Here is a 27,700-nt window from a genome sequence, read left to right as displayed (position 1 = left end):
GGAGATATTTATTTCAGAATTTTCATACAGATAAATGAACAAAAACAGAAAGAAATTAAACTGATCTGGTAACGTGTCATTTCCTCTGGGATCATACATGTAGGATGACTGAAATAAGCGTATGAATAAGGATATATTTACAGGTACACCCAACGCTTTGGAATGGGAATACCAGACCACTTTTTCTGCTTAGAAATTCCCGCAAAGCTGTGATGCAGTGTTTACATTTTTTTTACATATTCTACTGCTAAGAGTATAATAATTTGCAGTTTGTAAAGTTTTTCTAAAATAATATCTTGTAAATAAATTGCAAAGATCAGAGCTCTATGTAAGCAATCAATCAGTAACACAACCTACTTTAGTGTGGAGGGCTGCAGTAGTAAAAGTTTGCTCCATTTTGGATGCAAATATCTTAAAGATGACATGTTGCACTCTAAACGTATTTATTTCACATTGTGTCACTTTACAGTTACTTACAGGTTGCATTGTACTATTGCATGCATTATGGGATTTTAGAGGGAAAATAAAGACACGTATAGTGAGTGCACTTTTATGATACAAAAGATGAAACCTCCACCCTGAACATTGTTTACATTAAAATCTTCAAAAGTCAGTTTAAGATTTCTGCGTTGGTCAAAATCACATTTTCAAAGAGGGTCCATCGCAGTATTAGCATCCGTGCATGTGCCGTCCACAGTATGACTCGCATTTTTCACGTTGTTCTGCAAAAAGAAACATGATTTATTAATATGACTTTAATAAATTTCTTTTGAAGCTTAATAAATCAAGGAATCATAAATGATCAGTCACATGCACATTGTTTAAGTTCCTACCGTCTAGCAAAATCTCAACCTCCTGGTTGTCCTCGACTGCCACCGGCCTCAGAATGAGTGCAAAGAAGATGGCCAGACCAACAACCTGTCATTTCAACCAGCATACGTGAGTTACATCTTCAAATCTACATCTACATGTTCAAAATGCACACTGCATATACTGATATCAGTAATGATGTGCTGATGTCATTAATGTATATAATAATGTCATTAATGGTGTACTGATGGCATTAGGGATAGGGATACATATATAGTATTTTAAATTTTAAGTTAATCTTTTTAAAAGTAATTTTAATCTTTAATTGTATATATTTATTTATTTATTTATTTATTTATTTATTTTTATCCTAATTTTTTTTTCTTATTATCATATATTTATTTCTTTTTCTCTCTCTTCTGTTTCCATACTTCTGTAAAGCTGCTTTGAGACAATGTAAATTGTACTGTACGATGTACTGATGTCATTACTGCATATATTGATGTCATTAATGATGTACTGATGTCATTACTGCATATACTAATGTCATTAGTGATGTACCGATGTCATTAATGATGTACTGATGTCATTACTGCATATACTAATGTCATTAGTGATGTACTGATGTCATTACTGATAATACTAATGTCATTAATGATGTACTGATGTCATTACTGCATATACTAATGTCATTAGTGATGTACTGATGTCATTAATGATGTACTGATGCCATTACTGCATATACTAATGTCATTAATGATGTACTGATGTCATTAATGATGTACTGATGTCATTACTGCATATACTGATGTCATTAATGATGTACTGATGTCATTACTGCATATACTGATGTCATTACTGTATACTAATGTCATTAGTGATGTACTGATGTCAATACCGCATATACTGATGTCAATAATAAAGTACTGATGTCATTACTGCATATACTAATGTCATTAGTGATGTACTGATGTCATTACTGCATATACTGATGTCATTAATGATGTACTGATGTCATTACTGCATATACTGATGTCATTAATGATGTACTGATGTCATTACTGCATATACTGATGTCATTAATGATGTACTGATGTCATTACTGCATATACTGATGTCATTAATGATGTACTGATGTCATTACTGCATATACTGATGTCAATAATAAAGTACTGATGTCATTACTGCATATACTAATGTCATTAGTGATGTACTGATGTCATTACTGCATATACTGATGTCATTAATGATGTACTGATGTCATTACTGCATATACTGATGTCATTAATGATGTACTGATGTCATTACTGCATATACTGATGTCATTAATGATGTACTGATGTCATTACTGCATATACTGATGTCATTAATGATGTACTGATGTCATTACTGGATATACTGATGTCATTAATGATGTACTGATGTCATTATTGCATATACTGATGTCAATAATGATGTACTGATGTCATTACTGTATACTAATGTCATTAGTGATGTACTGATGTCATTACCGCATATACTGATGTCAGTAATGAAGTACTGATGTCATTACTGCATATACTGATGTCATTAATGATGTACTGATGTCATTACTGCATATACTGATGTCATTAATGATGTACTGATGTCATTACTGGATATACTGATGTCATTAATGATGTACTGATGTCATTACTGCATATACTGATGTCATTAATGATGTACTGATGTCATTACTGTATACTAATGTCATTAGTGATGTACTGATGTCATTACCGCATATACTGATGTCAGTAATGAAGTACTGATGTCATTACTGCATATATACTGCAAGCAGTATTGTCATTGTCAATGTACTAATATTACAGCATGTAATAATGACGTAACTGCACATACTGATGTCATTAGTATGCATGTAAAGGTGTCATTATTGATTTCCTAACATCAGTGCTGCTTTGATTACTTCATATACTGATGTCATTATTGTATATTACTACATATACTTAAGTCATCTCTGATGTAGTCATTAGTTAACAAGTGACAAAAGCGTTCATGTTCACCTTCAGAGGCTGGATGATGAAGATGCTCTGGAACATGGACAAAGTCAGGGTGATAACCCATCGAATGGATGAATCCCTTCCATACTGAAAGCCGTAGAGCAAAGTAAAGAAGGTGGAGATGCCACTTATGGCAATGAGAAGACTCCAGCCAACAAAGACAAACCACCAGGGCAGCTTGCAGCCAGATTTTTTCTTCTTCTCTTGCACAGGCACAAAGCTGTCAATAAAAAAGAACAATAAATAAAAAGTTATATTTTTACTAGTACAAAAGTCTCCCACATTTTTCAAATCTCAGTTCATTAATAGTCCAATATATTTCATTTAACACAGTAAACTATTATGTTTGTTATTTTTATCTTTATTACACAGGAACTACAGTGAAAGTATGGGGGAAAATGGGGGGGAAATAAAGAAAATGACATCGAGAAAGAAGAGAAAAGAAAACAGAGAACCTTCCTAGAATTTTTTTTGTTGCACTGCTATTGTAAAGTAAAGCTGCTTTTAGATAAGATCCCTTAATTATCCCCTAATGAACCCTGAAGTAACCTCTGAAGGATCCTTTTTCATTGAATACATTTGTGACACCAACGCCAAATATGGTCATTATTTTCTTACTATTTAGAACCAAAACTTTTAATTTAGAATATAAACTCTCTTGCTACTTTAAATATTTTTTTAATCAAACTTTGTTGGATTGTTGGATAATTCATGGTTTGTAAATAAATCAGAATACTGACCTCTGCACTGGATGAGTGCTGGTCAACGCCTCAGCCTTCTTTAGCATCATGTTCACCGTGTCCTTGGCCAGTTTGAGGTCCTCAGGGTGAGGAAACACTTTTTCTCCGGCACGATCCAGTAACGATGAGATATGGCATAAAGTGTGGAAGACAAAGCGGCTGCAGTGAGCCCAGTGCTGATCCCCGACAGTCTGGCCTGTGTGGGTGGAAATTCAGGAAATGCTTTTAGTTTTATGCTCAGAAGAAAGAAAGCAGGTAACATACAGTACCTCAAAAACTTAATGACGTGCTGTAAAAGAGAGACGTTGACTGAACAGGTTTGTGTCATGCCTACCTTGTATATTCACAATGACGTCATGCATTTGATTAAGAGCAGCGAACAGATCAGCGGTGGTCTCGAGATTATGCTGCAGTGAAATCACGCAGTTTTTGGGGCTTCTGCTAAGGAGGGTCACAATATCCTGAGTGTCCTGAAAATAATGATATAAGACATTTACATATGATACAGGTGCAATGCAAATTTTTTTAATCCCTTTCGGATGAAATGAAGGCAAAGCTATTTAATTTAAAGAAAAGAAAATTAAATCAGCTCAAAAGTTTGCATCTCCAGGTCTAATATTTCTCCAATTCCACACTGTATTTTTCATATCATAGTTAAAACATTGTTTGTGGATATTAGGCTTGGGGTCGAGTTCCTGTCTCATGGTTCTAGGTTCCACCCTAGTGCAAAGGGTGGTAGTGATTTAAATGATTAATGCTCTGGATTGTTGATCAGAAGGTGGCTAAGTTGCATCTGTTCTGACTTCTGACTTTGAGTAAGAACAAGGCCCTTTACCCTCTCTGCTCTACGGGTGCTATGTTTTCCCTTCTTGGCTAGGTCACTCAGTTTTTAATCCTGCTTAAATAAAGGTCACTACTCCAAGGTTACATTTTTCCTTAATCCACCCCATGGTGTCTGGGGGAATGAAAACTCTTGCATTCATTAGTTGTATTACTAAATTTGAATCTTATAACCAATAATCAAACTCGAGGACCTTGAGGATAGTCTGCATGGAAACAACAGATGATTTGTCGCCACTGTTGGTCTTGGCCTTGACCTCGTCCTCGTTTTTAACGCGTGGTTGTATGCTGCGGAATATGGTGACAATGAGGATGTTAATCGGGAACATGAGCAGAGCGCTTTCCACCGCAACCATGATCTGCTGCCAGGTGAGCTCAAAGGATCCTGTGGAAGCAAAGACACGATGTAATGAGAGCTGTGCTCGTGTTTGATGAATGTGAATGAAAGAGGGCTTTAGCTCAATGCATGCTGTGAGGTATCTTGGCCCAAATCTGTAGAAAATCTGCGACTATATTGAAAACTTGTAAGCTCCTAGGAATATTGTTCCTATGTCTTTGCTTGATGTGTAAATGTTTGTGATTTTTTTGGGAAATCCTGGAGGGACGGATAACTATTTACTTTGTGAGCAGTAAAACATTCCGCATGCTGTTATAAATCAATGACAAATTCTGAGAAACAAACTTCAGCAATTTGCCAGTGATTACCATTTTTAATGGATTAAAGAATGACAAATGGTCATTTTTTTTCTATTTATAATCACGTATAACGTTAACTGTGCTGGGCTTGTAAATCAGGCCATTGCAATCCAAGACACATACCTGTATATGGACGACATATTAGCGCACTGAGAAAATGAAAAAATGTGAACGAGGTAAAACTCTGACCTAATTTTATGATGACAGGAGACTCTCCGTCTTTGGGAATGTTCCAGAACATGATGTTGATGACCATGGTACATAGCAGCAGGCACATACAACAGGAGACTCGTTGCACTCGGGTGAAGGGGCTGTGGCGTGGAGGATTCACAATAGACATCCAAATGTGCTCGTCTCGGAACCCAGTGGACGTCCGAGCATGGAATAAGTTGCTGGGGTGGGACACAAGGAACGAGAGTGTGAGTTTCTTTTTTTTAGAAATAAAGTTTAAATACAGAACTATCAAATGTTTTTCAGTCTAAAAAAAACATAGACATAAAAACTGCATGTAGAAGATTACAGCAAAGAATTTTCCTATTTCCAAGTAGTAGGATTATTAACTCCTTAAAATTTCAGCTCATTATTTATTGACATTTTAAAAAAAGTGCTATAATTTCTCCAACAGAGTTTTTAGGGTGATGGTTTCCTAAGTCTGTGAACTAGTGAACCAGTGTTGATGTATTCAATGATTTGAGACTTCAATGCACTTTCATCGCTCTGTAAAAGGGCCTCTGCCAAATGTCCTAAATGTAAATGTATTGGCTTTAAAGCATATTATGGTTTTAACTACATTTTAAAACCATAAGTATGAGACTGAGGAATGTATTAAAGAATCCATTTATCCATTAATGAACCATCAATTATAAAAACATAATAAGCTATTGAATGACACAAGCACACAATGTTAATAAGATTCATGTTAGAAAAAACAGATTCCACTGGGGTCCTTCGGTTTAGCTAGAAATCCCAACCAACATCTCTAAAATTTAAACATCTCTATTTTAAAATGTAATCTCATTACCCAAAACTGGTGATCTCGTTCTTCTTTGCTGGATTGAAGGTTCTTTTACAAGGTGTATCTCCACTGCCCTTTAGCCAGGAGTTGCAAAGGAAATGCCAGACCTGCCGTGTCTGCAAGTCCTGTACTGTCACTTTCTGCAGAAACCTGATGGGAGACCATTTGATTTAGTTAACCACCATAATTTAGCATCATTTCCTTTTGTTTTCCAAAAAAAAAAAAAAAAAGAAAGTTAAGGGACAATAAATGTACGGTGCTTTAGAGGAGCTTTAATCTGTATACATTTCTGAGCTATTCAATATATTAAAGGTATAATCTGGAATGAGGAAGGAAGACATGTTCACCAGTCTGGATCTCCTCCTGTGTTGTCATGCCAAAGTTTTATGTCCTTCAGTTCTCCCAGAGGGAATGGGGTGCTGAGTATGAACATGTCCACTCCTCCTTTCTCAAACGCAGGCTGGTCTGGGTAACCGAGGACATGGGTGTCGCTCTCGCCATCGGTGCCCTCTACAGTCATCATAACCTGTACCACACACACACACACACACACACACACACACACACACACACACACACACACACAATCTCAATGTCACCTATGAAAAATGTGTAGAGGTCTGATGGGAAATCCCATAATCCCATTGTATGACAATATGGCATAAGTTTGTACCCCCTGTACTACTTATATGTATTCTGATACAACTGTCTCTATTTTTAATCTATTTTAATTCGCCATATTTCCCCTATATGCCATATATGTTCTCTTTTTACTTTATTTTATCTAATTTGTCTCTTATTAAATGAAGTCTGCATTACGTTTTCACCACAAGGAATCAGCTCATATATCAAAATGAACATTGTTCACATCACATATTACTGGCTATCAGGTGCTATGGTGAGAAAGAAGATTGACCAATCAGGATCATGCATTTTTCTGCGCTAGACTCAGGGATGTCCAGGTGACAGATGATAAAGTACTAAAGGAGAAAAAGAAGCTTAGGTCTGGCTTAAGGTAAAACACGTAAAATGTCACTTGCCCCAAATACTATTTTAAATTTTTTTTAGAGGAGATGCCATAATAGTAATAGATTTTTGGCCTTTAAATGATTGGCACACACCTTGGCTGTGGTTCCTCCGTGTTTCCGGTTTCCTGTCTGTACATTCAGCAGGTAGTTATAATGAGCACATGGATGATTGTCCTCCAGCAGCATTATCTTGCGCTGAAAAAAGAAGAGACATAAAGAAAGTATTCTGTTAAGAACTACTGGGACAATTCCTTCGTTTTTGCTCGTTTAAGGTCACATGTTCTTCCACCTGTACATATTGTAACAAGTAATTTGATATTTGTGGCAATGATATCTAGATTAATTTGTGACAGTTGTGTTGAGTGACATGGCACGAATATCTAATACAATACATTTCTAAAGTATTTGATACGAATCACAATATATCGGTTTGCAAACAACTGCATTATAGTAGCAGCATTGCTTAAAAAAATCTATTAATATTGTATATAATACTGACTATGTATGAGCATATTGCACATTTTCACATTTGCACATTTTCACATTTGCACATTTTCACCTGTATGTAAATTGTTTCTTAATTTCACCTGTATGTAAATTGTTTGTGCAATTTCTGGAGCTCGCTCCCAAGAATTTCACTCACCAAGGCACATGTGCTGTGGTGATGTGACAATAAAAGTGACTTGACTTGACTTGAAATGGTGAGGAATGTATCCTGCACGTGGGTCTGATTGGCATGACATATTCCCATCTCTCTCTCTCTCTCTCTCTCTCTCTCTCTCTCGCTCTCTCTCTCTGTCTCTCGCTCTATCTCTCTCTGGTTATCATTATCATACTAGCAGATCATATCAGGATGGAAGTGGTCCATACCGTTCTCATGGCTTTTTTGTCAGCATACCATGCCCATAACACAAGGAGTAGATAGAGGAAAAAGAATCCACTCAGGACAGAGACGACCACGTAATTTTGATTGATGGTGGCGAAGAGTGCAGCTGTTTGGGACAGATCTATCGGATTGGGCATGACGAAGAAGGAGCTCCCGTAGAAGGTGTTATGGTTACATAAGCAGTGAGTCATGCTGGGTACTGTTTTAGGACCAACCTGTGAGAAAGAAATTCCACATTGTTATCTCTAATGATATTATATTGTTACTCAGTTTGTAATTCAGTGCATTTAATTACACACTTACCCAGCAGCCATCTCTGCTCCATTCATTTAGGCCTACATCCCAGTAAACACACTTAAAGTTCATAAGAGAGACGTTGATGCTCACTGGAACGCTTGATGTGTAGTTGTACAGTGTTATGTTGATATACATGGTGCCGTTTGTACTGTTAACCATCTCAGGGTGGATGATCCAGCGGTAATAATCATCTTCACGTGTAGCAGTGAGAGAAGAAATGAAAGGATAAAAAAATTAAAAATTAAAAATCACAGCTGATAACTGTTTCTATGAGGATTATGAAACATTCTTCGCAAGTTTGTATAGTAATTATTTATTTATGTACATTATCCTTTTAAATAAACCTAAAATCACTGATCTGCTTCCCTAAAAGGAAAAATCCACCCTAAACAATTTACATATCAATCTTTAATTTACATATAATGAAATAATGAAATTCTCCTTAGGCCAACATTTCACATTTGGCTTATTTTATTTTCCTAAATTTCTCTTAATGTTGTTTGATGACCTGTTGTTTGAGGAAATACAGTGGGATTTAATTCACTTTATCTTTACAAAATCTCTAGACACACACTGTCTCTATAAGCACACTAATCCTTTAAGGGATTTATTAATGCTCCTAAAATATCTATGAAAATATCTTATAAAAATACTATTTACACAAACACAGTTACTTAGGGATTATAGCTATAGCACTAATTGTATTTGGTGACATTCACTGCAAGTTAAACATCATTTAAGCCTTTGGGAATTAAAAAAAAAAAAATTAACCCAAATGAATAGGATGTGCTGCATCAAGTGCTATTTTATTAGCTTCCAATAGCAAGAATGGAAGCCATGTTGGTCTGTAATACCCTGTGACATTTGCAGCAATTTACAGGCAATGTACAAGACTCTGCGGTTGTATCATAGTACATTTGACAATGCAAACACAAACTAATAATTTCCTTCTTCAGTCTGCATTTTCAGTCTGCAGTTTCTCTTGCGTATAAAGGAGGTGGAGATAAAGGAGAATCTGGCAACCAGAAGATTTACTTTTATTTTTGCATGTTTTATGCATGTGCGTCAAAGAAACCTAATAACTTTTTGCAAGTACATGGAAATATTACACAGTCCATTAATTGAAAAATTTAATTAATTTATTATTTTTTTATTGTGATGTTTTTTTGAGCCTGATGGTTAAATTATTTCACAGTTTTTCACAGATATTTTTCATAACACTGCTTACTTCTGCCAGTCAGGATAGCACGTAGACTCCGATTGTTTGATTTGTAAGTGGGAGACAGGAGCAACTGAAGAGAGACGTTTGTACTTGGTATCGCAGTAACAATGACAGTTGAGTTTGGATCAGTGACATTGAAGGATGTGATGATAGCATAGCCATATTTCAAAGAGATGTTTGTATATGATGGCTCAGGAGCATCTGGACGTGGCAGGAATATCTGCACAGAGACGAGAGAACGATATGTAACATCAGTCCACCATTCATAGTAAATATGGCCATTACATCCTCACACATGGAACATATATGTTTGATCTGTTTTGTGTTATGTGATATTTCTTTCCCCAGGAAAATTGTTTTTAAAAATTTTTTTTCACATCACATTTTTCGATTCACAATTTAATCTTTTCCAATTTTTTTCCACATAATTTATAATTCTTTGTTTCAGTTCATTTTTTAAAATTCATTTATGTGTATGGAATTAAATAAATAAACAAATAAATAAAATCACTTTCTCTCCAAAATAGTTTTTTCACCTCAAATGTTCTAGTAATGAATTCATTAAAAAAAAGTTCTTTTTACATATTGCATGTTACCTAAAAATAATTTAATTACAGTTTTTTCACACATTTCATTTATTGTTAATATATTTTTTATTCTATTTTATTTTATTCTATTATTTTCAGGTGATTTTTCTCCATTTTACACCACATGATTTTTGTTCACGATTCATTTTTCACAAATAATTTTTCTTGCCATTTTTATTCTCACAAAATTCATGTTTCACTTGTAAATTCTTTTTAATAACTACAGTAATAGTAATAAACATAAAAAGAATAAAAATAATAATTTGTGAATTTTGAACATAACGTTTCACCTATAAATAATTCATTTGTTACTTTTTTTAATAAGATTTAATTTTCTTATTAATTTTTATGAGTCAATTATCTTTTTTTCTACTATTTATTATGTTATTACTTATAATTTCTACTATTTTACTTATGTTTATTTGCATCCAATTTGTTTTTACAGATGATTCCTTCATATTACCTGAAATATTTTTTTACATGATTCATTATTCACATAATGCCACATTATTTCTGGAGTTGACATGTAAGTTCAGTTCACGACATGACGTATCATCACCTGTGAAATGTTTGTGACGTTTCTCTAAGCATTAGAGGGGCTTATAATGTGAAATGACGGATCAGTATAAAGCGGTCACCAAAACTCACCTCGATGAAACTTGAGAGATTGCTGAGTTTGACATTCGATGATTTGTCTGAGAGTGACAGGCTGCAAACCGAGCCACTGATGCTAAAGTTTGATTCCTCACTCATTGGGTTCGATTTATAACTGAACATCTGAACAGAGATGAGAAAAGACAAATACACAAAAACAATACAAGAGCTTGGAATAAAAACTATGCTTTTACTGTAAAAGTCTGAACAAACCTGAATGTCCACAGGGTTAGTTGGCAGCTGTGACTTCAACGTATCATAACTGGGAAACTGGACATATCCTGTTTCTACATTCCCAATGGTCATGTTGTTCATATTCTGTGGTGGCTGTCTTTAATAGAGAGAAAAAAACAACCTGAATATGATATGAAATTACAAACCTACTTCTTTTTAATGTTTTTATTAACCATGTATAGTAGTGTTCATATGGCTTCATAACATCTGCATAATCCCTTTGTAAACCCTTTATGACAACTGACCTAAACCTATATAATAATTTATATAAACGCTTATTGCAGTAAACACCAGCTGACATACAGCCTGCCTACTTTAATCTTTATTTAAGATAGAGTTTATAAGGCTAAATGACACTGGCATAATCTCTTTGTGACAACTGATGTAAACCTTTTCATGTAAGAGTTTAAAGGCTTATGAAGGTGTCGTATAAACCCTATGGACACTACCTTAAAGAAAAATTTGTAGAAGGCATTATTTATACATAGTCTTTATGACAATTGGCATAAAGGGCTTATGCAGGTTCATGAACACTACTTTTGAGCAAATATTAAAGGTATATTTATATCATGTGACATTTAAAAGAATAAGCTATTATAAATGGTTATACAGATTTAAGTCAGTTGTCGTAAAGGACTTACGATGGTTAAAGTCGACTTACTTCAGCTGATATATTAGAATTGTAAAAACTAAGGTTTATGTCTGTTGCTGGAAAGAGCTTATGAAGGTGACATGTAGCCTTATGATTATAGCCTTTAATATGTGATTATATAATCTTATGTCATTTATCATGAGAGGTTTATGCAGGTGTCCTGAATGCCAAAGTGTACACCGTACAAGGCAGTTTTTAATGTTAAATAAGCCTTTTGTAAATGCTATGCAGGTTTATATAAGATGTCATAAAAGGTTTATGTAGATGAGCAATACCTTGAGTGATACAAACATGTCTTTACTTACCATATGGTACTTAGGATTACTTACTATTTGGTACCCAGGAAACACCAACAAGAAAACTTTATCCCAGTTTATTACATATTAAAGTGTGAATTGGTTTAATTCATGAGCATTAACTCAAAATAAACCTACTGGGTTGCAAACAGCGTGCCCGATACGAAATCCCAGGTGAATATTTGATTAAGGTTTTGATTTGTCAGTATGTTTATTTGCTGATAAATCTGGACAGCCAGAATGATCACCGCCTCAAGCTGTTTGAATCAAAGACACACACACAAACAAGAACAGAACATATCGGTGGTTATGAAATATAATATGCATCAACCAGAAATTCTTTTTTCCCCACAAAAAAAATGTATTGCTTACATTTTCTGCGCTGTCATCTGATTCACACTGCTCTATGTTGTACAAAATAAGGCCTCCAGTACAATTCAAAGTCAGATCCTTGCTCGTGGGATCTATTGTTTTAAGTGTCTTTAGGGTTTGTAGTATGGCACTTAGATATGATTTCTGTGAAAAGAGAAAAAAGTCAGAGCTGATAAACGATTGCCTCGAACTGAGTCAAGAAATCACAAGAGTTATTGAGTCATGAATGTGCGTCACCTTTTCAGTAGACAACATCTCCACCGGTTCATTTGCAATTTTTTTTAATATTTTCTGAGCATTCTACAAAAAAACATAAGGAGAATAATGTCAAACAATTACCTGATATGTATATACAGTATATATGCAATGACAAAGCGGTTTAAAAAACGTAAACACTGACCGAAAGGACGTCCGTTAAAGCTGTTCCTGGTGTAAGCATTAGCTTTATCCATTGAGTTACTGAAAAGAAAAAGAAAATTTTTTTAAAGATATGTTTTTTAAAGATCTGTATACAGAACACATCAAATGTTATTCTATTGTCACGTCACATAGATTTACTCTCGCTGTCTGTGTCCCTCCGGACCCGAAGGCTCCTCTGCTCTCGTTTATGTTCAGCGTTTGGATCTGTAAAAGCACATCATTGTATTAGCTTTAGTTCAGTTTAAAAAACTAGATATATTTTTATAGGCACACTGTTGGTATTTCCACTGACTCCACCGAAGACATGAAAACGTGCTATGCAAAAACAAATTAATTTACTTATTTATTTATTTATTTATTTACTTATTTATTTACTTATTTATTTATTTACTTACCTTTCGTGCACAGGTAACCCAAGGTCATGTTGCAGTAGGGTGTGGTCACCAGCTGGAATGGATCCATTATGAGGTAGGTACACAAATATGGACTATCAGCAACTTCTTTAGAGGGTATTTCTGTATAGAGAGCATAAGAAGAAATATGTTTACTTTTTAATTTACAGAGAATAAATCAGAAAAACTTTCATGGCAGAAACAGTCAATACATATTTAGGTTCAGTTCCTTACAGCTTCTGGTTAATCAGTTCATCTTAAAGCGTATTATTCAGTACATATTTAGACGTAAAGTGAAACGAACAGGAGAATATCCAGAGGAATTGGAGTTGCTTAGTCCAGTAACCACAAACATTTCCATATATTTAGAACATAGTGAAAATGTCAGGTTTTTTTTAAGGGCTGGGAGACGTGATGACGTATTATCAGTATCGTGATAAATCAAGTCACGATACACTTTTTATTGTGTATAATCATTTTATTTATAATTTTATAATTTTAATTATTTTTAAAATTATTTAATTGTAACATTTTAATTTGCTTTTATATTTCTAAACAGACAGCTGAGGCAATGTTTACATTTTGTACGTAATCTTCAAAATGTTAAAAAATATATACAGGTTTTAAAAACCCATTAGGTTTTTATATAAATAAAGATGTTATTTATAAACATAAAAAAATTAATAGATTTTTTTTAAGCAATGCTACTACTATAATGCAGTTGTTTGCAAACCGATATATTGTGATTCGTATCAAATACTTTAGAAATGTATTGAATTGTATTAGATATTCGTGCCATGTCACTCAACACAACTGCCACAAATTAATCTAGATATCATTGCCACAAATATCAAATGAATTGTTACTCCTGTTAGATTTGTTATGCGGCGTTTTTCAAATTAATCCCACAGCACACACACTCATACACACAAACACACACACACAGACACACACACAAACACACACACACAGACACACACACACACACACAGACACACACACAGACACACACACACAAGCATACACAGGCACACATACGCGCACACAGTTTTTCCAATTAATTTTAATTTTAGATTTATTGGAAGCTCAACCCACATTTAAAAAAAAGTGGCCCAATTCTTATTGTTTTTAAGGTTATTGCACATGTACATATATATCATATTTTTTTTTAAATTGTTTTCTATTCCAAAAACATGGGGGGTTCAAACTTTTGCACTCAGCTCTAACACTAGATGTGACGCACTTGACGGTTCAGAACCTTTAAACCTGTACAACAAAATTACTCGAGCTGTTTTATCAATAAGAACCAACTACCATATACTACACATTACTGCAAGATCTGTCCTTATGATCAGATTACAAATCTTTAATATGTCATTTTCTCAAAATGATGTCATCTGTAATAGATCTGTAGTGTGTGCTTGTGTGTTGTTTCTCTCATGTATGCCTGCTTCTCAGACACACTGGACCAATCCCAAAGTCTCACTGTGATTATTTTATTGTGATATGAATGTAATGTAATAATCTAATAATAAACCCTGAATAGAAACAAATCAGTCATTTTTGTTTTCCCATCAGCTTCATAACTGAGTCACTCACTACCTCTAGTATAATAGTAAAAAGCTTTTAATAGTAAAATTTTTTTTTTTTCTTTAAACTTCAAGCAACTAGGTTCAAATTAAAAGTCATCTACTCTGCTTTTGTCAATTAATATAATTTATTTTAATCAGTTAACTAGCTTGATAGATAGATAAAGGGCAGCCGAATCCACATGGATTATTAAAACATCTCATTAAACATCACAGGCTTGTGTTTTTCCTAATAAATCACAGATAAATATCGGCTAATATCATTATCATGTCTTAAAAAAAAAAGGACTTCATATATCAAGTCATTCTTATAATAATCCTAGCAGCTTTAACACTTTTATCTCTTCAATATTTGTTCCACATTTCGAGATCTTAGGTTAATAAAAACTAAAAGAGGAAAGACAAACTGAACAAGATTTTTTTTCCTGTACTCACCCTGAATATCACATTCATCGTAAGATCCCATCAAACCCTTGCCGATCCACCAGCCTAGAGACTTGATCTCAGGATTCTCGAAAACTTTGGAAAAGAAATCCTTGATATCACAGTCCAGATACTTCAGGAGATTGCTACCTTGAATCTCGCAGATTTCGCTCGCCAGTCCCCATGACTGTGGCTTCATGACAAATTCATACGACACATCCCGAAAAGTGACTTTGTCGATATTTGGGTATTTTGATACATCTCTGAAGGTCTTAGGAGAGCTGGCATGAGCAGATAAGAGCAAAGATCCTGAAATCCAACAATAAATGCAGAGCTGCCTTAAGAAAGGCATCGTGGAAAGAGCTGAAAATGAGCAAACTTCACTTTCTGTCAAGATTCAGCAGACTGGAATACAGGGAGCTTCAGTCCACCTTAGGCAAATCAAGGCAACTCTCTGACTGAAAACAGTGGAAGTGAGCTAACTTCCTCATTTTCATTAGGAAAATGACAGGAGACACTCAAACTACATGCAAAGTCCGATTTTAGCTGAACTTTGCTTCAAAGACTGGGTTTTTTTATTGTTCAGACTGTGTGCTACAAACAAAATGACATACCTGAATTTAAGTGGAGAAAAGTAAATAAACCACAGAATATTGGCCTACTTGTGCCAAAAATATAATGATTTCACAAACAACCAATAAACCTAATTACATACCAAAAAAAAAAAAACTACCGATCCTTTGCATTAACACGGAAAGTATGTGATACACATAATACATCAGTGTGTAGGCCTCGTTTTTAAGCTGTCAGTGATTTAAGAGTCAGTGATTTCGTGTGTCTGAATTAAGACTGGGACATATGAACGTTCAGTACATTATCATATCACTATAATACATCACTATGTTACAATAAAGACTGGATTTAAATAATTATATAAACTCATATCATCTCTGGATTTTTTTTCAACCTTAGAATATAATTTGTACGTGAAATATGCACTATAGTACAGTTTGTATGCTCTACAGTTCACTCTTGCCACTTTATCCTCTATACAATGTGCTTTATACCTCTAATGGCTTTATAATATATATATAAAAATATGTATATATTATATTTTTCATAATAATAATCCATATATTTTATAGTGGACTCTTTGTTTATTTATTTTTTATTATTTTGTATTTAAACTTTTTAAACTTAAATTAATTTTATAAGTGCCATTTTTAAATGTCCTTGTTGCTTTGAGAGAGTTTGCTAAATTTCTTTGTATTGTATACGATGACTATAAAATATATCTTATCTTATCTTATTTTAAAGCTACTATAAAGACCATTTTGAGGCACAAACTAAAATATCACACTTTTTTTTTACATCACAGTATACATAGTGTATGTCACAATGAAAACAAAAGATCAATTGATGTTTTTTTTATTTTTTTCCCTCCTTGACTGCATGGCATGTGACGTTGGTAGTGCGCACGTCTAAACAGGAAGTTCCATTTTAAAGTTAAATTTTGTGTGCGTGTATGTGCTTGTGTTTGTGGTGTCTGTCTTGTGATTTGACCCTATTATAAGTTCGACGTTCTAACGTGTATTTTTTGGTTTCTTGCGTAGGAACACAACTTGTATACACGGTGAATTCAGATCTATCAGGAAAGTCATATTTTTGATCTTCCACATTGTTTAAGCTTTTTTTTTTTCCATTAATATAACAAACTACTGACACATGAGACATTATTGAAATCCTTGAGCTGTTTATTTACAGGGAAAGAAAACGTATTTTCTTGTATTCTAAACCTATCCTTTTTTTCCAAGACTGACTAAAAACCATTTTTTTAATGTTTGGTCATTTGAGACGGCAGATTTCGATTAGATTTGGTCTTTATTTTCATCTTCAAACATAATTCATTTGTAGCATACTTATCCTCGATGGCATTAAATCAAACTTCTTTGTGAAAAAAATCCAGATTCATCACCATCGTATTTACTGTCAGCATTCGTCAGTAACAAATTACTAAAAAACTACTTGTTTTTTATTACATTTTTGTTTGTTTGTTATGCATCTCTTCACTGACACGCAACTACATATCTGTAACATCTTCCTACATGTTCAGTCATTAAGAGAGTAATTATTCTACACAGTGAAATTAGCAGCCAGCTTTTACTAATGAAATGTAAAAGACTTAGTTAATCATGAAGTGTGACTACTTCTATAAAGAAGAACCTTCGGCACTTCTGTGTTCTGAAGAGATCAGGTGTGTGACACCTGATCATAACAAGAGAATCATAACAAGAGAAAAGGACATTAGCCGTGACCTCGGTGAAGCAACTGTTGTTGGGATCTGGGAAGGGTTATAAAACCCAACTCCAAACAATTTGAAACAAATCATTTTACAGTGAGAAAGTTTAAGACAGTTGCTTTCCAGCAAATTCATCATTTAATTCTTTTTAATTTAAAAAGTGATTCTTGTTTTTTTTTCTGAAGAAAAAACAAGTGCTATATTATATGATCTTCAGGCCTCACAGTAACCATGAAGACCACAAAAGGGCTGGAACAATATCCTTTTGGATTGAGGAGAATAAGGTGTAAAAGTTTGGTCATCTTGCACAGTTTTGTGTTTAGTGAAAAACCACATGCAGCCTATCACCACAACCACTTCGTACTAACTGTCAAGCATGGTGGTGAAAAGGTGATGAATTGGGTTGGTTTCACAGCTATATAACCTGGGAAACCTGCAGTCATTGAAAGAACAATAATTCTGGTTAATATGAGCCAAAATCGGGTGATGTGACAGGACAATGAGCCCAAGAACGCCAGCAAAATGTCATCTGATTGACTAAAGAAGGAAAAAATCATGGTTTTGGATTGACCAGGTCAAAATCCAGACCAAACCACACTGAGATACTGTGGTGGGATCTTAAGAGAGCTGTCCATAAACAAATTACCCAAACATTAATGAACTGAAGCGATTTATAAGGAACAACAGAGAAAAAGTTCTCAAATGATTCGAGAGACTGACGAACTCTTATAGAAAATGTTTACTTCCAGTTATTGATGTTAAAGGTGGATTTACATGTTATTGAAATAAAGATGCAAAAATTTTCCCCTACCTGCTTTCTGAATGTTGTTTTTTTCAGGATACAACGACTATATATTTAAATAGCTTTTTAGTAACTGATTAATAAAAACAAAATTGAATAAAGGTGTACTTTCTTTTTCCTGTGTCTGTATGACATTATGTATGAAGTTATGTATGAAGTTTAAAAAAATCCAACAATTTGTTTAGAGTCTTATAAAGAAAGACTAATATTTACATATCGCATTATTAATTCAATTTCATTCATTCATTCATCTTCTACCGCTTATCTGAACTACCTCGGGTCACGGGGAGCCGTCATTGAGCATCAAGGCAGGATACACCCTGGACGGAGTGCCAACCCATCGCAGGGCACACACACACACTCTCATTCACTAGGGACAATTTTCCAGAGATGCCAATCAACCTACCATGCATGTCTTTGGACCAGGGGAGGAAACCGGAGTACCCGGAGGAAACCCCCGAGGCACGGGGAGAACATGCAAACTCCACACACAAGGTGGAGGCGGGAATCGAACCCCGACCCTGGAGGTGTGAGGCAAACGTGCTAACCACTGAGCCACCATGCCCCCTAATTCAAATTCAAATTCAAATTCAAATTCAAATTCAATTTCAATGCAATTCAATTTATTTCTATAGCAATTTTAACAATTTCTATTGTCTCAAAGCAGCTTTACATGGAAACAGAAGAGAGAGAAAAAAGAAATACATATAATAATAATAATATTAATAAATAAGGATAAAATAAATAAATGAATATATAAAATTAAAGTTTAAAATGAATTTAAAAAAGATTAACTGAAAATTATAAATACTATATATATATATCCCTTATTAGTTTGCTTCTTTAATCACACTTGCTTGCAAAACGCCACTTTATATATAAAATATGAAATAAAGTTGATCACTGTAATGCTGATTAATACCAAGTGTATAATAAAATATTCTCTGCTCCATTATTTTGAACGCCTTATTAAGAGGCTCTAAACATCGCGAGACCTTGCGAGAGTTGGAATAAATCACGTGGACGCGCTTCACGTGAGTGGTTATGGCGGGACAGCTGAAGGTAACTTAGCATGTAGCATTAAAACAACCACAACACTACAATTAATCACTTATTTTAATCAATTTAAAGCCTAATAATTACGGTGTTTAAACCATGTATTCTGACAAACGCAGACAATAGTGAGCTGATTCCTTCAGCCACGTGAACGCGCCTCTTCTGTGAGGTTTATATTGTACGCATGCGCAGTGTGTGATTCGCCTTTGTGATATTAGGAGATAACTCTGATTAGGACCAAATGTTCCTGATCAATCATAACATTTAACTTTTCAAAGAGATGTAAATGTAGTCTTGTCGCCTGGATGGTGTTAAGATGGCAGATCCAGGGTGTATTTCCTAGCTGTCTCATGCCCAGTTTTCCCAGGATGCACAGGTTCCAACATGACCTTCATGACCTTGACCAGGATAAAGGATGTCACTGATGAATATGATTCCAATATATATCCACCAAACTGTTTACATGCTGTTTTTGCTCTTTGCAAATGTTGTCTCACATTTCAGTCGTTTGCTGTTTTGCACAATACTTTACAATATCTCATGTAACTGCTGCTATAACACTGTGTTCATTCCAGTATTTCTGCAAACGCAATATTGATTGAACATACAGTATTTACACCGGTGCTCTTTCTATTTATTGTCTTTTGTGTAATGTCTTGTATTGTTTGTTTGCACAGTCTTTTGTCTTGTTTTTTTTGTCCTGCACTGTTTGCACCAGGTCACACAGATGCACTTTATGTGGCTAGGACTAACTTACTAAGTCCTTAGCTCTGTCTTTGTTTTATGTAGCACCATGATCCTGGAGAAACGTTGTCTCGTTGTGTACGGCAAGGGCTATATATGGTTGAAAATACAATAAAAGCTTCTTGACTCGAATGACGCAGTGACGCACACCTCAGGCCGTAGAGATGTAGAAAGGAATTCCTTTAAAACTCCATATTGCAGGATAGTGTCTAACTTCCTGCTTGTTACTTTCACTGCTTCCTTTCTCAATTTTACCTGTTACCAGTTTACAAACCAAGGTAATAAATGATCAAAAAGGTTTCATCTTCATTTCAGTTTAGTCACAATAAATCATTTTTTCCACCACAGGAGCGTCTGAAGGACGCTGTAAAGATCCTGGGATGTGGCAGCACCTTATTCCTGGGATACCTCACTGCGACCGGGGATGAGCGATTCTATTCTACTGCCCTCATGCCGGTGCTGCAAAGACTCGTTGGAGCAGAAACAGCTCATGTTATGGCTGTGCGCTTCCTCAGCTTGGGCTTGGTGCCTAGAAATGGCTACAAGGATCCGGCATCACTGGTGAGTGTACAAAATGTTCATACATATCTCTATTCACATTAGCTATTGTCTATTGCTGTAAATGACTAATGTTAGACTAGCTGTCTGATGTACTTTTAACAGCCTAATGCTTAGATCATATTCTGTGTCACTTATCACTGGATTAAATATTTGTCTAATGTAAACAATTTCCTTTTTTTTTTCATATTTTGGTGAGAACTAAACGATGTTACACAGGGTGTTATTAATCTAGATCTTAATCCTGTGTTAATCCAGGAGGTAAATGTGCTGGGACGAAGGTTCAGGAATCCTCTTGGAATCGCAGCAGGCTTCGATAAGCACGGCGAGGCCGTGGATGGTCTGTATCGCCTCGGCTTCGGTTTTGTCGAGGTAGGCACGGTCACCCCAAAACCTCAGGAGGGAAATCCAAAACCCCGTGTGTTCAGACTCGAGGCTGACCAGGCGGTTATTAACAGGTACGAGTAGCGTCGAGCAGCACTGCACAATTATCTGAGACTATCTATTTATACAGCTCTCTAACTAGATAATCCAGATGTTCCAAAGGGTGTCTGATACCCTTCAATCAACCAAAACACAACCCTGTTTTCCACTTTGCTACTGAATTGAATCTGATTGGTCAGGAGGTGTTGACTAACTGTGACAGTAGTAGCTAAAGTACTGTTCAGGTTCATATTAATACACTCAATCGAATACGTTATAGTTCATTCACCTGCATTGAACACACTCCATGTAAATGTAAAGCCTAATATTTCTCCTTTTAGAAGAGATTTGGGGGAGAAAAATGGAGGCAGGATGAGTCTTTTATTCCTTATTTGATTTTCAAAGACCAAAAAAATAATCTGATCTAGTATAGGAATATAATAAAGATACCTTTGTTCTTGCTCTGAGCTTTTAATAAAAATATTAAGGATACTTGATTCCCTTTAATCTATGAATCAGTCTTTCTAATCTAAATTCATATAAACATAGAGCTTGGATTTTTTTGGATTAATTCTTACTTAGTCATACTGTTTTGCCAGTGATCTACTTTTATATATTATATTTTTAGATTTTCTTCATATATATATCTTTTTTTAAATTTCCTACCTGTCTAGGTAAATTCTGTTTTTGTTCTTTTTGACACGGACAGAAAGGTTTCTATTTGAAAACTCTAAAGGAACAAAGTCCAATGCTAGTTTTTAAACTATAGCTGAAGGAGAGGCATGTTTAAGTCATAATTTTACACAGAATGTATATAGATAATTTCGATAAACAGACAAACAAAATGTTTTTTCATGTAGATGTGAGCGGCTGCCTTGGGACGCTCGGGTTGGTTTCTGCCACACCTTTAAGACGCTTTGGGTAAAAGTGTAAAAGTGTGAGAAGGAGTAGGTGGAGGACATGCTGAATTTGAAATATGTAGAATATGTAGAAAGGTGAAGAGGACGAGGAAACCTGGGGTTTAAATTTATTTGAAATTTCATAGATTTTTGTTTTTAGTCTTTGAGTTGATCTGGGACGCGTATCGATTCAGGTGCAGAACCCTGTCTTAAAAAATGGTCTGAAAGTTTTTCTAAAGACAGGTTGTCCAATTTTATCTGCTCACAAACACATTTATAAAGAAAATGAGTGTAGGATTTATGTAAATGAGATGCAGGCTATTTGAATAGTCACACAAGTCACTGAGAAATGCGCATACGTCGGAAAATCTGACGCGCAGACACGTCCTGGAATACAAAAGCAATTAAAATCTTCACATCTCCCTGATTTGTGACTAGCTTTGTTACACACCACCCCAAAATCGTGTATTTTTGTATCTTATAGACATAGACAAAGTGTCAGAGCCTGTGTTCTTGACGTAAACCAGTGCAATGTGTACACACTCCTGGTTTTGAATGGCAAATCCTTGCTTTGGTACGCATACTGCATAAGACTGGAAAAAGGTGCCCTTAGACTTGCGGCAGTCATGAATTCTCAAGTGATGACGATCACGAAAAAAACACCATTGTTGGGTAATATTTTAATTAGCAGGTCATTTGTGTGAGTACTTATTTAGTTTATTTAGTTTACTACATTTATAAATGAAGGTTATAGTTGGAGACACATTGAGCAAATAATACAAAGCATTTCAATTTGCATATATACATAAAATCAAAAATATTCAAAAATTTAAATGGACTTTTGAAAGAATTTGACTCTTGGTTAAAGTTAGAATTTTTTTTATGATATTTGTGTTGATTTATTTAAATTAAAAAGGACCAAATACCCTACCAAAGTTCACTACCTCTTGTTTGATTATTCAGCTTTGCATCATTAGCTAAACGAAATACTCATGAAATATTATACACGGTTGCCAGATTATATTTTATTAAACCGATCGTATCGACTGTTCTTAGTTTCGTGTTTCGTTTATTTGTCTGCGTGTATTAGATGAGAATCTGTGAGTCAACATAAATGTGTTTAAAATTGTGTAGAGAATTAAACAGCTGTAAAAATATTGGCTCCCTTCTTTAGCCATGGTGTGGAAAATTGTCTCACAAAAAAAAAAAACATTCAAAGCCCAATAGTAACACATCTATACAGCCTCCTTCTTCACAGTCCTTCCTGACATTAAATATTACCTCCAGCTTTACAGTTTATTTGCCTCGACTCAGTCGGCGGGGGGGTGTGGAGTACTTTGCATTGTATTTGTTGCTATGGAAACCAGTACTCCATGAGTCTTAATGACTGAGCAAAAGGTTGCCGGTCTGTTTGCTTTGCTCAGATTTGGAAATAATATCGCTTTCTGAAAGGAGCTGAAAGGAAAAGACATCAGCTGGTCTATTGATTAGTACACGTTACATTTTGATGACGTGTCGAGTCAGATTCTCACGTGCGCAGGAGTGGGGAACGAGGGATATTTATGAGCAGAAATGATTACTTTGAGAAATATTCACAGGAAAATAGTCAGTTATAGTCTTATTTTAGATATGATTATGTACTGTATCAGTGTGGCTTGTTTTCTCTACATTACATAATTTAATACGATATATTAAATTAGCAATAAAATACACGAGAGAAAAAATTTGAAAATAATTAGCGATTGATCAGACACTAAATCAGCGATTATACATTTAGACAAAAAGAGTCCACAGCTACCATTTCATTATTCATTTCTCATTTCTTCCCTGCATTATTAGCACAACTAAATATCTTGAAATATAATTAAACATGTCAACTGTTTTTATACAGTAGAAAATATAACTTAGAAAGTGTTGTTTTATTTCTTTTGTTTATTCACACCCAATCTGGCAACCCGACAAAGTTATAATATTTTTGCCTGATCAGTGCACAATGCAAGTCCCTGTGAATAAGCTGTTACTATAGAAACTAGAATAGACTAGAACAAGTACTTTGATAGAAACCTGGGATAAATTTGTTGATAAGAACTGCTGTTAAAGAGAATTAGACAACATCTTCACCGTGATGTGAAAAGACACAAGTGCAAACAATTAACTTGTTTCCGTGTTTTAAATTAGTGATGATGGTATGATGATGATGTTTGTGTGTGTTTCAGATACGGTTTTAACAGCTGCGGCATTGTAGCTGTTCAGGAAAGGTTAAAAGCCAGGGAAGGAGTTCAGTCTGAGCTTACAAAAGGTATAGGACATCCAGTCCCAAAGCAAACTCTGTTAAAGTTTCTATAAGCAATAAGGTGTTCTGTTACTATCTCAGCAGGCAAACCGCTAGGCATCAACCTGGGGAAGAACAAGCTGTCCGCTGATGCCGTGGCTGATTACTTAGAGGGAGTGAGGATGCTCGGCCCCCTCGCTGACTACCTGGTCGTGAACGTGAGCAGCCCAAACACTCCAGGCCTCAGAGACCTGCAGGGGAAGAAAGAACTGCACCATCTACTGGAGCAGGTAGAACACAGCTTAGGTTACCGGATGCAAAAGTGATTTTCCTTGTCTGTGAAGGTTTTACACGTTTAAACCTTGGCGTGACTAAGTCTAAACTGTGGTATGTTCCAGCAGAACAGATTACTATGTAGCATATACTGCAAATATGTACATTCAGTTCTGTCCATATTTTTATCCTTTAAAACTGACTTTACTGAATTTTCTTACTTGTACATGGTTTTTTATTTTTATATTTTGTCGTGCAGTGACCTCAGTAATTTGCAACTAGAACAACACAGACAACAAAAAAGGACAATGACAAAGTCGGTGTGTACGTAAGGCTGGAGCTGAAAAATAAATGTTCTTGCACCTTTGCTTAGAAACTAGAAAAGTCTGCGTCAAGTATTCTCAGAACTGCGCCTGGACCTTGCTCTTACGTAAAACAAATCCATGGCAGAATCAATATATAAGCAAACATCGCAGAATCGTCCACATACAAACCAAACAATTCAGATTAGGAAAATTAGATCAATCAGATTTATCCTGCTGTGTGAACATAGTCTGGTTATAAAATTGAGATTATGTCGTGTGGCAGCTGGGATTTACTGTAGGATTATACTGTGTGTGTGGTTGTGTGTGTGGTTGTGTGTGTGGTTGTGTGTGTGGTTGTGTGTGTGGTTGTGTGTTTCGATTGCAAACTCAGGTACTGAAAGCGAGAGACACTCTGCAAGCGGCGAATCGGCCACCAATAATGGTTAAGATTGCTCCAGATCTCTCCCAGCAGGACAAGCAGGACATTGCAGAGGTCATCACAGAGGTCAATTTCTTTCTTTTCCACTTCATTAAGAACTGTCATTTTATAATATGAATTATTGTTTGTGGGCGCGACTGTGTGCGTGCGTGCGATTGTGTGCATAGAGTTAGTTACAAAACTGTAACTTGGGTTTTTTTTTGTCTTATTTACTTCAAGAGAAAGAAAAAAAGATGCTGAGACGGGAACAACACGCAACAGAAGTGACGGCAATAAAAATACTGAATATAATTCTAAACAATTTGTTAGCTTTGGAACACTATAAAGCTCCTCGTAGAGAGAGGAAGACTAATAAAGCACGTGTCCTGTTACAGAAACATAAATCCTGGATTCTTACTGTATTAACACACTGTATTTGTGTTTGTTTGTGTGTTAGCTCGGTGTGGATGGATTAATAGTCTCCAACACTACGGTGTCCAGGCCAGAGACCCTGCAGGACAACAACAGGAACGAGACGGGGGGTCTGAGTGGGCAGCCGCTTAAAGAGCTGTCCACTCGCACAGTACGGGAGATGTACACCTTAACCAGAGGTAGGTAAATAAATAAATAAACACACCCATCAGCAATAAAGACACTTTCTGCTTATAGACGAAAACTTGTGCACACCAATAACACGTCGTCCATTTATGCTTTTTCCTTTATTTTTTTTATTTTGTCTGAGACAAAAATAAATGCCTTGCTCCATATTTGACTGACATCATGCTGAAAGATCAACACGTCAGCATCATTCATCTGCTTTTTTTTTAATCTGTGAACATTTAGCGAAGCATTCTTGATACCAGATTGAACTTATGAAGCGTTCAAGTCATGTCAGAAAAAACCTATTTACAACACAAACAGTGCAAAGTCACGAAACATCAAGTTGTTCAAACATCAAGTTTCAAGACCAAAAATTCTCTCTTCATCTTGATTTAAATTGGATAAAGATTCCTTTTATTTTTTATTTTTTTGTTATTTTTAAATAGATTTTATGTGTGCATGTGTGTGTTATTTAATATACATTACAGTAGCCTATAGAACAGAATATAAAATAGTGCTTGAACTTCTAAGCCTGGAATTAATACCAACGCCAAGAAATGTTTTAATCCTTTTAGATTTGGTTTGTTGTGATCTTATACCTGTAAATACTTTAGACAGATTTGACTGTATTGACTGTAACGGATGTTTAATGTTTTCTTTGAGGTTCTTGTGATGGTGCTTTTTTTTGGCAGTGTACTCCTATGTGTGTCCTAGGGAAGGTGCCCATTGTCGGTGTAGGCGGCGTGGCTAGCGGACAGGACGCCCTGGATAAGATCCGTGCCGGAGCGTCTCTGGTTCAGCTCTACACAGCGCTGGTGTACCAGGGTCCTCCGATCGTTACCAAGATCAAAAGGGAACTGCACGAGCTCTTAACGTGAGCACACACTTATTATTATTTAAAATGTTTATCTTGTGTAAGATTTATAGTAATTATTTGTATTTTTATTAGTATTATTAGTAGTATTATTATTAATGTTAGTAGTATTGTTTTAATATTATGTAAGTTATAATTTAATATCTATAATAAGTGTAAATATACCGTGTCTCTTAAAGGGAACAAGGATTCAGCAGCGTATCAGAAGCAGTAGGTGCTGATCACAGGACGTCTGATGGTGTGGCGTCGTCCCACACAGAAGGATCTACGGTGAGTTAGGCCCAAAAACAGCTCACGTGCAACTCTCCGGTTCCAGGCCGAGCCTCAAACTGGTGTTAGATGGTGGAGTCTGGTTTCCAGCATCAGATCTTCTTCTTTACATGATCTGATTTGGGGCTTCAGAGAACTGTCATATGACCCGGAGCTGCTTTTTGGATGTTGGACAGCGGAACTGGAAAGTTGAGGGTATACAAGGTGACATGAAGAAAGTCAAGTCAAGCCAAGCATCAGCGCTGCGGCTCGAGATGAAGCACAAACAGCGTTGTGACGGACAGAGACTTAATCCCTGAATTTCTAAACAGTCACCAAAAACGGATAATTTTTGGAATAAAATAATTCAGTAGGGTTGCCAGGTCCAGTTTAAATGTGTAATTAAAAGAAAAACTAAATACTGAACAACATAAATATCAATCTCTTGAAGATTTATTTTGAAATAAAATTCACTTTAATAGAGTTCACAGTTGTCAGTTTAATGAACACAGTTGTCAGAGATTGTACAATTGGGGCAATGGGTCCTAAAGTGTCCCAAGAAAACATTTCCCACATCATAACACCGCCACCACCGGCCTGTATCTGCCCAACAGTGCATCCATTTGCATTATACTCATATCCAGCCATTGACGTGATGCACCAGGAACCTTGATTCGTCAGACCAAGTCACTTTAAATCTCGATGATTTTGGGCCCAATTCAAAGTGGTGTTGGCGATG

The 27,700-nt window shown here is 35.5% G+C and overlaps 2 protein-coding genes across 3 annotated transcripts; one reads left to right on the top strand and one right to left on the bottom strand.

Moving 5' to 3' along the window:
• Positions 1–81: 81 nt before the first annotated feature.
• On the bottom strand, positions 82–15,541 carry LOC132855548 (polycystin-1-like protein 2). Its single transcript, XM_060884605.1, has 22 exons — positions 15,202–15,541; positions 13,181–13,300; positions 12,924–12,989; positions 12,766–12,824; positions 12,603–12,665; positions 12,366–12,509; positions 12,132–12,250; positions 11,025–11,142; positions 10,806–10,934; positions 9,577–9,790; positions 8,355–8,539; positions 8,036–8,266; positions 7,259–7,360; positions 6,485–6,663; positions 6,144–6,287; positions 5,312–5,514; positions 4,621–4,811; positions 3,921–4,056; positions 3,587–3,782; positions 2,850–3,066; positions 834–918; positions 82–722 (listed from the first exon to the last, which is right to left on the bottom strand). The coding sequence occupies exons 1-22, from the start codon at positions 15,539–15,541 to the stop codon at positions 670–672; spliced, it is 3,294 nt and encodes a 1,097-aa protein (XP_060740588.1). The 3' UTR covers positions 82–669.
• Positions 15,542–19,241: 3,700 nt separating this feature from the next.
• dhodh (dihydroorotate dehydrogenase) lies at positions 19,242–27,447 on the top strand. Of its 2 annotated transcripts, none has more exons than XM_060887026.1 (9): positions 19,242–19,352; positions 20,439–20,651; positions 20,907–21,106; positions 24,187–24,269; positions 24,348–24,532; positions 25,212–25,325; positions 25,696–25,849; positions 26,553–26,712; positions 26,892–27,447. In XM_060887026.1, exons 1-9 carry the CDS (start codon positions 19,335–19,337, stop codon positions 26,989–26,991), a joined length of 1,227 nt encoding a protein of 408 aa, XP_060743009.1. In that variant the 5' UTR covers positions 19,242–19,334; the 3' UTR covers positions 26,992–27,447. The 2 variants fall into 2 exon arrangements, with proteins under 2 accessions (XP_060743009.1, XP_060743001.1); XM_060887018.1 differs by having other exon boundaries at positions 24,345–24,532.
• The last annotated feature ends 253 nt before the right edge of the window (positions 27,448–27,700 follow it).

The sequence above is a fragment of the Tachysurus vachellii genome, chromosome 1 (genome assembly GCF_030014155.1).
Source record: "Tachysurus vachellii isolate PV-2020 chromosome 1, HZAU_Pvac_v1, whole genome shotgun sequence".
NCBI lineage: Eukaryota > Metazoa > Chordata > Actinopteri > Siluriformes > Bagridae > Tachysurus > Tachysurus vachellii.
The sequence above is the reverse complement of the archived record's forward strand: the minus strand, read 5'-3'. Positions and strand labels throughout refer to the sequence as shown.

Excerpts from the sequence above, each read along its gene's own strand:
- LOC132855548 (XM_060884605.1), bottom strand. The coding sequence starts at position 15,541 with ATGCCTTTCTTAAGGCAGCTCTGCATTTATTGTTGGATTTCAGGATCT. Across the intron at positions 12,990-13,180 it reads GGGTTACCTGTGCACGAAAG|ATCCAAACGCTGAACATAAA; the intron begins GTAAGTAAATAA and ends GTGCTTTTACAG. Across the intron at positions 12,825-12,923 it reads GAGGGACACAGACAGCGAGA|TAACTCAATGGATAAAGCTA; the intron begins GTAAATCTATGT and ends TTTTCTTTTCAG.
- dhodh (XM_060887018.1), top strand. Across the intron at positions 20,652-20,906 it reads ACAAGGATCCGGCATCACTG|GAGGTAAATGTGCTGGGACG; the intron begins GTGAGTGTACAA and ends GTGTTAATCCAG. Across the intron at positions 25,850-26,552 it reads GATGTACACCTTAACCAGAG|GGAAGGTGCCCATTGTCGGT; the intron begins GTAGGTAAATAA and ends TGTGTGTCCTAG.